This window comes from Opisthorchis viverrini, assembly GCF_000715545.1.
Source record: "Opisthorchis viverrini unplaced genomic scaffold opera_v5_62, whole genome shotgun sequence".
NCBI lineage: Eukaryota > Metazoa > Platyhelminthes > Trematoda > Opisthorchiida > Opisthorchiidae > Opisthorchis > Opisthorchis viverrini.
The window spans coordinates 500,840-513,614 of NW_008751718.1; the positions used below are offsets into that span (position 1 = coordinate 500,840).

General features: G+C 41.8%; 1 protein-coding gene across 1 annotated transcript in view; it reads left to right on the forward strand.

Annotated features, from left to right (window-relative positions):
- The window catches only part of T265_03999 (hypothetical protein), a gene marked incomplete at both ends in the record, with an annotated part of 72,581 nt that overhangs the window by 56,927 nt on the left and 2,879 nt on the right, over positions 1-12,775 (forward strand). The window contains 6 exons of the mRNA XM_009168617.1: positions 1,288-1,374; positions 2,592-2,806; positions 7,014-7,050; positions 8,165-8,239; positions 8,933-9,016; positions 10,806-10,892. Coding sequence (XP_009166881.1) covers positions 1,288-1,374; positions 2,592-2,806; positions 7,014-7,050; positions 8,165-8,239; positions 8,933-9,016; positions 10,806-10,892 — 585 coding nt within the window. The remainder of the gene's footprint in view (positions 1-1,287; positions 1,375-2,591; positions 2,807-7,013; positions 7,051-8,164; positions 8,240-8,932; positions 9,017-10,805; positions 10,893-12,775) is intronic.

Sequence of the window (12,775 nt, forward strand, 5' to 3'; positions counted from 1 at the left end):
GAGATGCGCACCTCTGTTGCTTCCAAATGTTTTTGGCTTTTCAGCAAAGATTGATTTCACTGACAAGATGAGGTCTCTATTTAACACACCATGATCTGACCGTTCAGAACAGCTTTACACTTATGAAGTTCCCAGAGCAGTACTTTTTTGTTGGAAGATACTGCCAATCACCAGTGGGACAAATCTTTTGAGCACAAGTCCAAAATCGCAGGAACTATCGAAGGAATTCAGTGAGCGGAAATGAAACCACTCAACTCTTTTTTAAGAACTACAAAAGAGATTAGAGAATAAGAGCGAAGACAAATCTTAGGCGAAAAGTATGGTACTGAAATAGAGCAGCAGCAAGGTGTTCTGAGTAATTGCCTGGTAAAACAGATCAGGTAACTTCACGATCGCCACGCGAACAAACTATTTTGGTTGGTCTTATTTTCACTTGCTTTGGCGGGGGATTGTGCACTGTCATTTGACATTAACTTCTGGGTGCCTAAAAAGTACCTTTGAAATAAACGAGTCGCTCTATCTGAGGACCCAGTCCACCATGGCTGGCTCCCCTATATGACCGCATCATCGTATGCATGGAGAAAACATCTCGATCTGTCAACCCTTCAAATACGATCAGTGCTTTAGCACATCCGAATTTGCCCGTTTTTTCTCGGTGTTTTGTTGACAAAACGGGACTGAGTGCAATAAACGAAAAATTCAAAATTTCGGCGCATAAACCAATCAGATGAGATGTTTGGGCCAACAACAATAACATAATGAATTCGCTCCTTCTAGGTGCGGAAGACCAAATGTTTCGGAGAAGGAAACAAGAATTCATGGTAACCTCTCTATGGTTTGCAGCTGTTTAAGACTACTTTGATTTTTTCAGCATGATCAACATTAGTTGCTGTGCAACAGCAAAAGGTGATCACCCAACAAGACGATCGCATTTATACGGGTTAAAAGATTAAAGTAGTAGTACAACAAATGTGTCATGAGTTCATATAACTTTGTAAGCTGAATGAGTTTTTACAGTGTTTTCTTCCTCCAAATACTTGGAGCTGTCACCAGAATGGGTCATGTAGTTTAAAATATCTCGAGGGTTGTGCACCATTCAATTCTTGATCAAATCAGAATCATGAAGAAATCCGAAATTCGCTCCCTGTGACTGACCGTTCCACTCCTTTTGTTTCCACCTGCATATTTTCACTTAAGTCAGGCTTTAAGACGTATTTGAATCCTTTTGATGATTAACGGTTTTGTTGAGACAACATTCTAACTGCACAATCGAACTTTGTTTCTTAGGTTCCAGTCGATTTCCTTGTCCGATTTGTGACAAGGGATTCACATCGGATTCTTATCGAACGCATCACATGGAACTTGTTCATTACGGTACGTTCAAACTGTAGCAGAACTTTGGCGAATGGCATTGGTTGCGGATAATATGCATTTCACAGACCAACATGACATGTGTACTTCCCCTTGCTTCTTTGTTTGGTAAAGTGTCTTCTATCTTGGCCTGAGAAGTGTTCTATTTTGGACAGAGAACACGACTTCAGTTGAGCCTTATAACTGGTCTGTGGGATGAATCCTACCTGGTTGAACTAATTAAATTGTCTAAATTTTATTCGGTTGTGTGAAAATCACTGTTTGACCCTTGGGACTAGTGGTTCTTCAACCATTCAGCATATCGCCTTCCAAGTTCCTTCTGCACGGCACTGTTTTTTTGTTGGTATTGCCCAAACAGCAGAACAAGAATAATTTAGATGATAAAATTTCTTGTAAATTGGTGTGAAATACATCACAGCAATACCTTGAAATGTTTCGTTTAACAGATGACCAAGCAACACTCAATGTGCTGGATCCAGAGTGACGGCTATCCCCATGAAATATCTGGGATACCGATTTCGGAAATGTGGGTTCTGTCTCAACATTTGCACGAACTCTGTCCACAGTAGTAGTGGTGACGTCAATATGATATTTTCTACAACCACAAGCCACGATACGGCTTTTCGAACCTATGTTTTCTAATTTTTATAAAGCTACAGAGTAAACCTTCTGAACTATTTCCATTCTGATGGAATAACGAACCCACGCAGTTCCCATGAGGGCATAAGATTGGAAAACCTATTAGTTTCATTCAACAAACTGAACTGTTTGAAGGGCGCGTTGAAACACTAAGTATGATAGGCAGTCATGATACTCCCCTGGGGGACCATTGCTCTGGTTCGTTAGATCTTCATCTTCAGACATTTAATGGTACTAACTTCACCACAGTAGACCATTTTATGATACCAACGGTTTCCGCTTCAAATACATGCTGATTACTGTAGAGTAGACCTGTATCCTGAAAACGGATTTTACGCATGCGAAAGGAGTGGGTAGATGCTTCAAACACATGTTATTGATATTTCTTTTCCGTAACACCTCACTCATCCAAATCAGTAGGCCTGCATTTGGCTCAGAGGTATAAAAATAGCCAGATAACACAAGACGGCTGCTCAAAGCAACGTCAACTAACAAACGGCTGAGAAGCTCGGGGAGGAATATTTGATGTTTTTTCTATGCAGAAATTTACTTAATCTTACTACTGGTCATTAATCCAACAGGTCATGGAAATGAACGTGAAGCCAAGGCCAAACATCAGGTTTCTCCATTCTGTCCAGAAACACCTATGTCTGACTTTGCATCAAACAATCAGAGTCCGATTGAAACCCAACCGTCCTCCTCAGACGACCAGCCGCTTGATCTTTCGATGCACAAATGTCGCGCAGAAATGCCAGATCATTGCTTGACAGAGGCTACCAACCGGAATTCCTATGAGGTAGAGTCCGAATAGCTTAATTCTCAGCTAACTGAACCCGTTCAAATGTTTGGGATAATTTTATGCCCAATGAATGCAGCAAGACAGGCAATACGACTGTGTAGGAACGTTTCTGCCGCTTTCACCTTCCTTCCGTATTCTGGTATTTTGAACGTCATTTATGGTATCCGGCCTCTTCACTAATGTAGCATCAGCTCATTGTAAAAGGTCAGGATGAAACTTCTTACAAAGGTAGTTTATTGAGTATCAACAATGGGTATGGCCTGTAACGAAAATTTCGCCACGAACATCCGACACCAACCTGTTATTACCGTCAGGCAAATGTGGATAAGATGTTCATTTCAACTTTAGGTGCTTGATGAGGTTTTGGGAAGTAACAAAGACTAATTCCGTAGACCATTTGTAAGTCACTTGTAGGCATATAAAAGCTTTGAAAACTTCGGAATAATTATTAATAACCAGGACATCTCAGTTTTTCAGAAGCATAAGCTACTCGTTTGGAGGTATTCATTTGAGCTTGAGACCCGGCGATCCAACCACATCCCTTCCGCCTAAGACGCAATCTAAAGAACTATCCTATTGATAGCAAAGGACATCTTGTTTCAGTGTGTATGAAGGTGAATGGGAAATAACCAGCCTCAAGTGAAACGAAAGGTGGCTGTTTTTAAAGAGGAGATCAAGTCCACTTCATAAATGTATGCAAAGCAAATCACGACATTGTCGAATTTCATACTGAATTAAGGTACATCGTTTTTCTGTCCCCATTATGGTATATCGGCTACATACGGAAGAAAGCGAACAACAAATTTGACGTTGGTGTAAAGATTCGTTTTGGAGAAGCTTTTCTCATCTATTTGTCGATTTCACTTGTGTATTGGCAAACCCAACTTTGAAAAGTACAGCTGCCTTGATCAGAATGAAATCTCAGACGTCTTAACTGTTCCTTTTCCTTGACGGCCTACTCTGTTGGCCAAACAATGCATGAGAGCTGGATCCAGAATGAGATAAAACCATATTTAGTAATCCTCGACTATTCGGGAACACTCCAACAGCCGTTTCGACAGACACCCGCAAAGTTGTTGAGTTTTTGTTTGCGGTGTGTGAGGAAGTGTATTCAGGTTCGAGTGGGACTGAATGAACGCAAATTCAAAGACAACCTCTTGGATAGTACAGTACTGAAAATACTTACTGAAGTAGTTTATTAAGGAAAATACTCATAAGGTTTCTGAAAGATATCACAAACGAGCGATTCAACTGGGTTTCAGGAATGTCTCCCGTGGGAACCAAAACAAGCATCCAAGCGGGTGCATTGGAATAGTTTTTTCGTGTTAACTTGCTCGTTTATTTTGTAGTAAAAATTTAAGAAAGATTGGTTACCGGTGTTTAGTATAGTCATAGCGTAAAAAGGGGGATCGATGAGTTTTAACTTATCAGACGGTTGCCAAGTTAACATGTACAGTAGACATTCAGTGTTTGGTTTGTGGCGGAGGTCCAGCTCAAAACGTAAACAATATATGGCCTGTAGTACGTGAAAATGGGTCAACAGACAAGATGTGCTTCTCAGATGTTATTTCGATTGTACCGATAAGACTGTGTCCGAGCCATCAAAACAGAATAAAGAATAGATGCGAATACATCACAGGTAAACAGAACAGAAATGATCCTTCATGGTTGTCTCACAGCTTCTTTGAGCTGTATCCTAGCGAAAAGGAACGGAAGATGACCGGAAAGGCCATTCAGTCAGGCGTTTTTTAATGAGTGAAACAGAAAATGATTATTCGTGCGGTGCATTTTAGTGCGTTCTTCATCCTGATCGGACTCGTTAGGGGGATGTAGCTTTTGCGATTACTTCTCAAAAGTTAAAGGAGATGTCCTCAAATAGTGATTTGAGTCACTCTCCATATAACAACCATATTTTAACGCTAGTTGACGAGGAAAACTCCATCGGCTAACCAAAATAGTCAGGGCCAGAGTCAGTGGAAGTAACGTGAAAGTTATGAAAACTGCATTTTTATGCTGAAGGGATTCCAACTGCACGAATTTAGTGTGGACCAAAAAAAGTTTTCTGTTCATTTGGTCATTCTGTTGGGACATGTTTGTCCGAAGAAGAATTCTGTCTTGAGCGTAAGGACATTTTGTTGAGGAAGTTGTCAGAATCACGGGGAGAAAAGCAACAGCAGTATATTTAGTTTACACAATGCGCATTCCCACATATTATTCATCAACATAAAACAGTCACCAATTGGTTACTGGTCAAATTTTCTATTCCAGGGTGAGAGGTTTGTTGCCTGAGGTTCAACAAATCTTTGTTTTTTGGTTACAGTCGAGTTACTCTTGGTTTTCAAACTGTAAATTAGTATGTCTCAAGATATTCTTCTTGGGACGTACTTCCCACATGTCTCTCTGAAAACGATGACAAATGTGGGATTTGACTAGGGGCTGAAACACGGATTTTTATCCTGAACATTCGATGAGTTCAGAAACGCAAATGTGCGTTCTGTCCCTTATTCCTAGCACAGATTTACCCCCCATTTTAATATTATCATCCACTCTTCTACAAGTTGCTAAATTTTTCTCAAATTACACCATGAAGTTAGCTCACCGTCCACGACGTAAAGTTGAGAATGAATTATTCGTGGGTTTTATGTAGCCAGGTAGCCACTAGCGTTTGACTAACAAAAGAGGAGCATCTCCTTTTATGCCTACCTAAGTCAAATGGAACCCAGCAACGGGGGGACTATCTTTCACCTGTGCCGATATGCCATAGTCAGTGAAGCTATAGTGAACCAGCATTTGCCTAGGCTTCGGTTATTAAACTACCTCCGCTTCACTGGTTGTAGAGATGAGCCTGTCAGCTTAAGCCAGAATGTAGACCGAATTACTAAACAATGGACTATTCTTATGAGTGGTCATGCACCTGAGCGCAGATTAGTCCGCTGTATGTTTGTCAGTACAATTCCATGATGCATTGCATGTTGTGAAAATTCACGCAACTTTTCACAATTTAATTACACAAAGCTATTTAACTACCACAACCATGGTTTCAGTACTTCTTCGGTCGTTACAGCCTTTTTAGATGGTAAGCTGACGCTGGGGTTATTTCCCAAAGGACCACTATTTTAACCCTTCCACGTGGGCAGTGGTTAGTCGTACGACTGCAGACACCTTGGAGTTACTATTTCGCTTGCACGTTTTATTTCACAGAGTTGTATTCGATTTCTCAGCAGTGAATACTCATGAGAACATATCTCAGTGAGATCATAAACTCTGATCCCACAAAAAAGACTAATCCAAATTTTTCTAAATTTGGGCTGCCAACCTTCGGCGATAACAAAGCATTCTTATTGATGGTCCGAAATGGCCATCTGGGATCTGAGACCAAGGTGACCTCTTTCCAAGTACATTCAGGACGAAACTGTGCACCCTTATTCTACTCCCGTGATACTGAGAGGCTGCGCAACCTCGCATTAGTTGAGAAGTCTCCCATTAAGACTTGTTTCGGGTCAACTCAGAGGTGTGTATTTTTCTGTTGAAGGACGTTGATGTTAACTATCATGGCTCCTACAAGAGTCGTACAAGTGAGCTGTTATCGAGAACGTTTTGGTGCGCCAAGCCTCTGAGGTGTACCCAGCGTTGATAAGGGCAACAATGTTAGCTTCCTCGAGGACTACGGTAAACTTCAAGGTTCGCCTCAGTGCACATAGGCCATGTTACGAATCATGCATGCGGTGAATTCACTTTTCAAACCCACTATTTGGACAAATTGACGTCTGCCGAGCCAACCAATGGACCTGATGGATGGTCGCACATTCGGCTAGGCTAAACTGGGTGTAGAACAACGTCATTCCAGCTAGTTTCTTCACTCAAACTTTCAAAAAATTGAATCGCTACTGAATTTTGTGAAGAGATATCATTTTTTCAATATGTCCAGTAGTGAATTTTGCCAGATTAAAAAAACAACGGTCTCTTCACCGGGTAATACTCTAGTTGCTTATGAACTCATTGGAGGACTACCGAATACAATTTTCTCTGCGATAGATAATTCCCAGGTCTGTTCTAACGAGGTGTTGTATTTTCACCGTCAGGTTTTTCAGGTCACTTTTTATAGTCCGCCATCTAATGTGCAGCTGATCCTCACTATTCGGTGGCCTGGAAACAAGTAAACTTACTTTGTGAACTTACTTTATGATTTTACGTCGAATTTCAGCAACTTCAGCAATCTTCCTCCGAGGTGTCATCAACATGTGAGTTCGAACTTTCTTGGTTGCGGAGGAAACATGAAATTCAGTATTGGCTTTTGCAACAAACTGCAGGCGATAGTAAAAAATAAAAATAGCGGGAATGGGTTGCGAGAATTGTGATTTTTATTTTCTCCTTCGTACTTTATATTTTATACCATAACTCGGCACCACATCTTAGGAAATGTTAGTTCGCGAAATAAAGTATCCACGTTGTTGCTGCTCTATGAGTGAATGAGTCGATTTTAAATGCGAATACTTACGGCACTTTTCTACCCAATTTGGCGGATAGACCACAAAGCGTGGTGTGCAAATAAACTATCACACCAACCCACCAAAGTTGTCAAGAGTCCAACGAGCGAACAACTGCTGACGAACTTCATTGCTTGAACTTTTCAAAAATGCCTATTAGGACTGAGCAACCTCACGATACCTGTGTCCCTGTGATTCTTTCGAACTGTCCATAACGGAAGCGGCACCATGGATAAAAGCAGCTATGCAAATGATCTAAATTAGTCAGGGTTTGCAAACTTTATCTATGTGACTTGGTGTGTGTACGCAAGAAGCGTTCCAAGTTTGGGTCAAACCATAGGTCAGTAATGCCTGGAGAAGAAGGACTTTCAATTGTCGGACTTCTTACCAAACTTGGCCGTTGGTCTACAAACGTCCCATTATCATTCGAGGGGATATTTTCAGTCCACGGCAATGGAACGCTTCCACATCGACTTTCAAGCTCAGCGGACAGATCAGCCCACCAACCACTAAACATTTGCGAGCTGGAAATCTTCCAATTAAATGTCGAAAACCTTCATGTGAGAGTGCTAGACGCAAGTGCCAAGTCGGCGTGCGACCGGACTTTGACAATGACTTTTATCCCCAGAGACTAACATGTATACACATGCAGAATCAGTCAGCATTGAAACCTAGCCGTATTTAAGATGTGAAATAAGTTTCTAGGAACTGCTGTGCATGTCTGCTAGGTGGGCATGTGCAACTACTTTCCCGCTATTAGCCGAACCAAATTCGTAGAAAATGCCAGTTGTTTGGGTTGTACTAACCAAGATTCTTTTCGTTGTCCACTTTATTCTGGTGATTAACTTTCACTTTCTGTTTCGTACAGCCCGAAGTCCGGTGCCCACAATGACCGGCCAGAAACCGAGTGCTGATGATAACTGCCTCACGAAGGAGGTTAAAGGTATGTATACGTTGTCTGTGGAATGAAAGGGTTAACCGGCACAAAATATGCAACGAGTGTTTAATAATAGAGGTCATCAAGGTGCACAGAGAGCCAAAGAGCGATTCAAGAACAAATTCCTCCATACGTAACTGGTGGCATATTATCTCAGTCAGCATAAAGCAAAGGTGATGAGTGTCTGTAACATAAGTAATTTGAGCAAGTTTATTCTGAGTTTATTCTAGGTCGCTTCGAGAGTGCTAGAACATGTTTTGACCGAATGCAGTGATATTGACAGCACAGTGTGGTTTTCCTGGGATTCCTAAGCTTTTTCGAACGTGACAGTTCACGACGTTCCCCGTCCAATGACTTGTACATCCGCACTCTGTTGGCACCGGGACCAAAAATGCGATAAAATTGCACCCACATTAGAGATGACCTGAAATTTCCCTCTTTTTCATGAAATGGAGTTGAATTTAAAAAATTCAAACCCAGTCCGATAGCGACCGGGTTCTCATGTTATATTCGCGACACATCTGGTTTTCCGCCTCTATAGGACTACATTTGGTTTGTTAATTTTCATGGCGAATGGAATTCGGTGCCGCATATATCTATTCTTGTATTATTGACAAGCTCAGCTTGCGAACTTAGCTTCATCGGTGAAACTTAAACCGGCCCTAACCATGCACAGTTCTTTCTGATTCCTCCTAACAGGTGGACGACATAACTGTACATATTGTGAAAAATCGTTTGCGTCCAAGGAATATCTCCGGCTTCACGAAGCCACAGTTCACGAAGGTGAGTTGTTCATTAGTCAAGGTAGCGTGATATTGATCTTCTGCTATTTGTCGGCTTTAGACCACATTAGTCAGTCATGTGCGTTCAAGAACCTCAGCTACTGAATGACCACAGAATACCTGAAAAAGGATCAAGCTTCTTTTACTAGGTAATTTCCGTCGGGCTGACCGAGTGACAACGACCACCTTCAGCTAATCCTAAGTGGCTGTACTTTATGACCATTGCCTAGCCTAAACTTCTATCAATTGGCCTAAAGAGAATAGTTGATTTATGTGTAACACATGTTGCGGCTGGGGCTTTAAGAATAGAATTAACTCTGCTCTGACACGTAGATAAAGAGGTATAATGTTCGGTCAGCGCAGGGAACAGAACGATGTAATTCACCTCTAACGTTCTACAGCACAGTGGACTCCGTTGACCTTTGGATACCACACGGTCTAGGTGGTGCCTGCGTCCCACAAAACGTTGTCTTGTACGTGGAGGATCCCAAACCACATTCTGGGACCGGTGGTTCCAATCAAGCGGACTAATTTCTGGCCTCAAAGCATCCGAAATCCTATCGGAATTATATGGAATCAGTTCAGAGTTTCAGTGGCTGTTTCTGAGACCATAGTCAAATTTGCTTATATGGGACAATAGAACAGTACTAGAATTTTTCCACAACTCGTGATGGCGTAACCGGAGCAAAGTAATCCATAGCAGTTGGAGGACATCATAAACGAGAGATTCAATTGAGTCTCCGTGAAAACCATGGAGGATCCCAAACCACATTCTGGGACCGGTGGTTCCAATCAAGCGGACTAATTTCTGGCCTCAAAGCATCCGAAATCCTATCGGAATTATATGGAATCAGTTCAGAGTTTCAGTGGCTGTTTCTGAGACCATAGTCAAATTTGCTTATATGGGACAATAGAACAGTACTAGAATTTTTCCACAACTCGTGATGGCGTAACCGGAGCAAAGTAATCCATAGCAGTTGGAGGACATCATAAACGAGAGATTCAATTGAGTCTCCCGTGAAAACCAAATTGATTTGCAGATGAATGTATTTCTCGAAAACAGTCCAATTTGGGTTCTAGTAGATTATAAGGTTGACGGAAACTCGGGGACTGCGCCTCCCTGATGAGCCCCAAGAAGGGCGAAACCGGTCGTGGGCTGTCGAAGAGTTTTCAGCAACCTTGTGAGTAGTTTCCTTTATGAAAAAAATCCACAGCATTCTTTTTATTGTGTAGACTTTCCCCATTAGATCTTTCATATGAAGGGGATGTTCAAGACTTTTTACGAGTTAAAAGCGCTTCCACTTGGTTCGTGGTGTCCTGTCAGTCCTCATATCAGTTGGCAGATTCTTTTGGAAGCCGGTTTGAACATAAACCGACCCCCCTCCCCGGGGATTCCTCGCAAGTTCAATTTCATCAGCTCATCAGTTCAATTTCCGAAGCAGAGAGTTTCCAACATTCAGGCAACCACATATCGAGCTGACGGTTGTCTATTCAGCGGAACTACGGTTAGTGACGCCCGGTAAACACCCATGGACATGTTTATCTCCTGTCAGAAAAAAATTCAGAAGGAAAATGCTGGGCAATCTCTGTGAGCAAAACTTCGTGCTAGGTCTGTTTTTTTCACCGGTCGGTGTCTGCGCCTTCCCAGCCCAGTATTACCGCTCGGCTAACGCTACTAGTCTTATATTCCGAACTACAATGGAAGAGTGACATCGGATGGAGTAATCGGTACTTGGAAAAAGACCATTATAATTTTATAATACGGCGATATTTACCCTCTTTCATTGCAGGCACAAAAGCTTTCATCTGCAGTGCTTGTGGGAAGCACTTTTCAGTTCATCAAGCATTACGAAAGCACTATATCATTCAGCATGAAGGTGAGTGTAACTAATTTTACTCATTACACAAGAAGACTGTACTACAGATCGTCGTGAAATCACAGACTTTGTATCACCCACTGATGGTAGATAAAGGCTAAAAAGGATTCCGGGATTCACCGTTCACCGAAAGGCCCACAAATATAACGCTATAAGAGACAGTGAAGGAAGAATTACGGCCCAGCTCCTCTAGTCCGATTAAAGTGGCCATTTGTCAACAGGATTTCTTCGACACTCATTGTCTCATAATGTGTTTAGCATCATAGTTTAGCTTTCATAGACCTCACGTGACGCTGTCGGGGTTTTAAAAACCTCACTCCCTAAAGACTTAATGCGTCTTAGAAGAATTACCGGGTGGGCTAACCGCAAACGAAAACACCCAAAGTGGGTAGTGGGCAATTCATTGCCAAGACTAATCGATTAATGGAACCTGATAAGTGAGCTACAGCCATGTCGTAGCCTGAACTCCATTTGACCGACACCGGTCCTTATGCATATGAGTTTAAACTAATTAAGTTAGATGACGAACTTCCCGGGCGAGCCTGTACCCGTGAGCATCCTGTGAAGGTCTTCGCCAGTCCAGATATTAAGTATGACGAACTAGTGGAAAAATTATCCAAGACAAATGAAATAGCAGAGTTGAATGTCCCGCGCTTATAAGAAATATGACACTGACTCACTAGAAAAAAGGGGTCCTGACTAGAACCGGTCATGTGGCTTAACCTATAGCTTTCGCCAATTGAAATATCGACCTAGGGCGCATGTTAGAATAGAAAATTTAGCCGCATATTTTAACTTGTTCGCAAAACATCTTTCTTTTCTACAGTGTAGATCCAATGATTAACTTTACATAATTTTTCTTCTTAACAGTGATTACCCTAAGGATAGTTACTATTTAATCAGGGAGCCTTTTTCTTGTGTTTCGTGTAGCAGAACAGTTAGGTTCGTAAGGACTGTGGTATGAGGTATTTCGAATGCTGAGAAAGGCAACACAGTAAACAAAAAAATGCTCCACCATCTTTAGATTTTATACTCAGCTGCAATTAAGGGGCTGTCCGGTTTGTGCCAGTTCGGTATGAGGCACAAGTAATTATGGATCTGTATGTGTCCCTTTTTCTGATACACATCCAGCGAAAGCGTCTGAGTGGAGAAATTGTATGTTTTTGAAATGCTCTGGACGCATCGAACAGATAATTTAATTACCGAGTTCTACTGAGCTTCATATAATTGCATTCGCAACGCCTAGTGAATGAGTGACCTGTTCACAGTTTCAAAAAGGGTAATCGAATTTTCCAACTACCGTCTCACTCCGGAGGCTTGGGAGAAGTATATCACTAAGTGGTTCTAGTCTACGGCGGGAGTCTGTGAAAATACACGGGATTTAGAGGTTGAATACGAACTGTTTACAATAAGGGCCTGTGATGCACGTAGCGTTGGCGCCAGTTGATGCACGCCCTTCTCATCAATTTTTTTCGGGGTATCAACCGCACGGAAGCCAAAAATTCGAAAGGTATGGCTTAAAAATAATAATGACAAAATTCCACAAGAGTCGGACATTCAATCCAGTAAATAGTGATTTTTAAACGCGCCCGAAGTGTCAGTGGAGACAGGTCGTCTTTCAAATGTCAGCGGCTTGGCAATTTTTGAACAAACAAAAACTTCGACAGGATGTGATAAAGCGTAGCGTATGATGGGTTGCAGTGGTGAGCCCGCCCCTTACACAGTTAAGGAATACACAGTTACACACAATTACACAGTTACAGAATACTTCAGTCCGGACAACCTTATAAATTGCAGGTGCATATGGTTCACTTCTACGTATCATATGCCCCCGAATCTCGTTTGAGCAGACTCAAATCGCCCTCTGTAAACAACGTATTTGT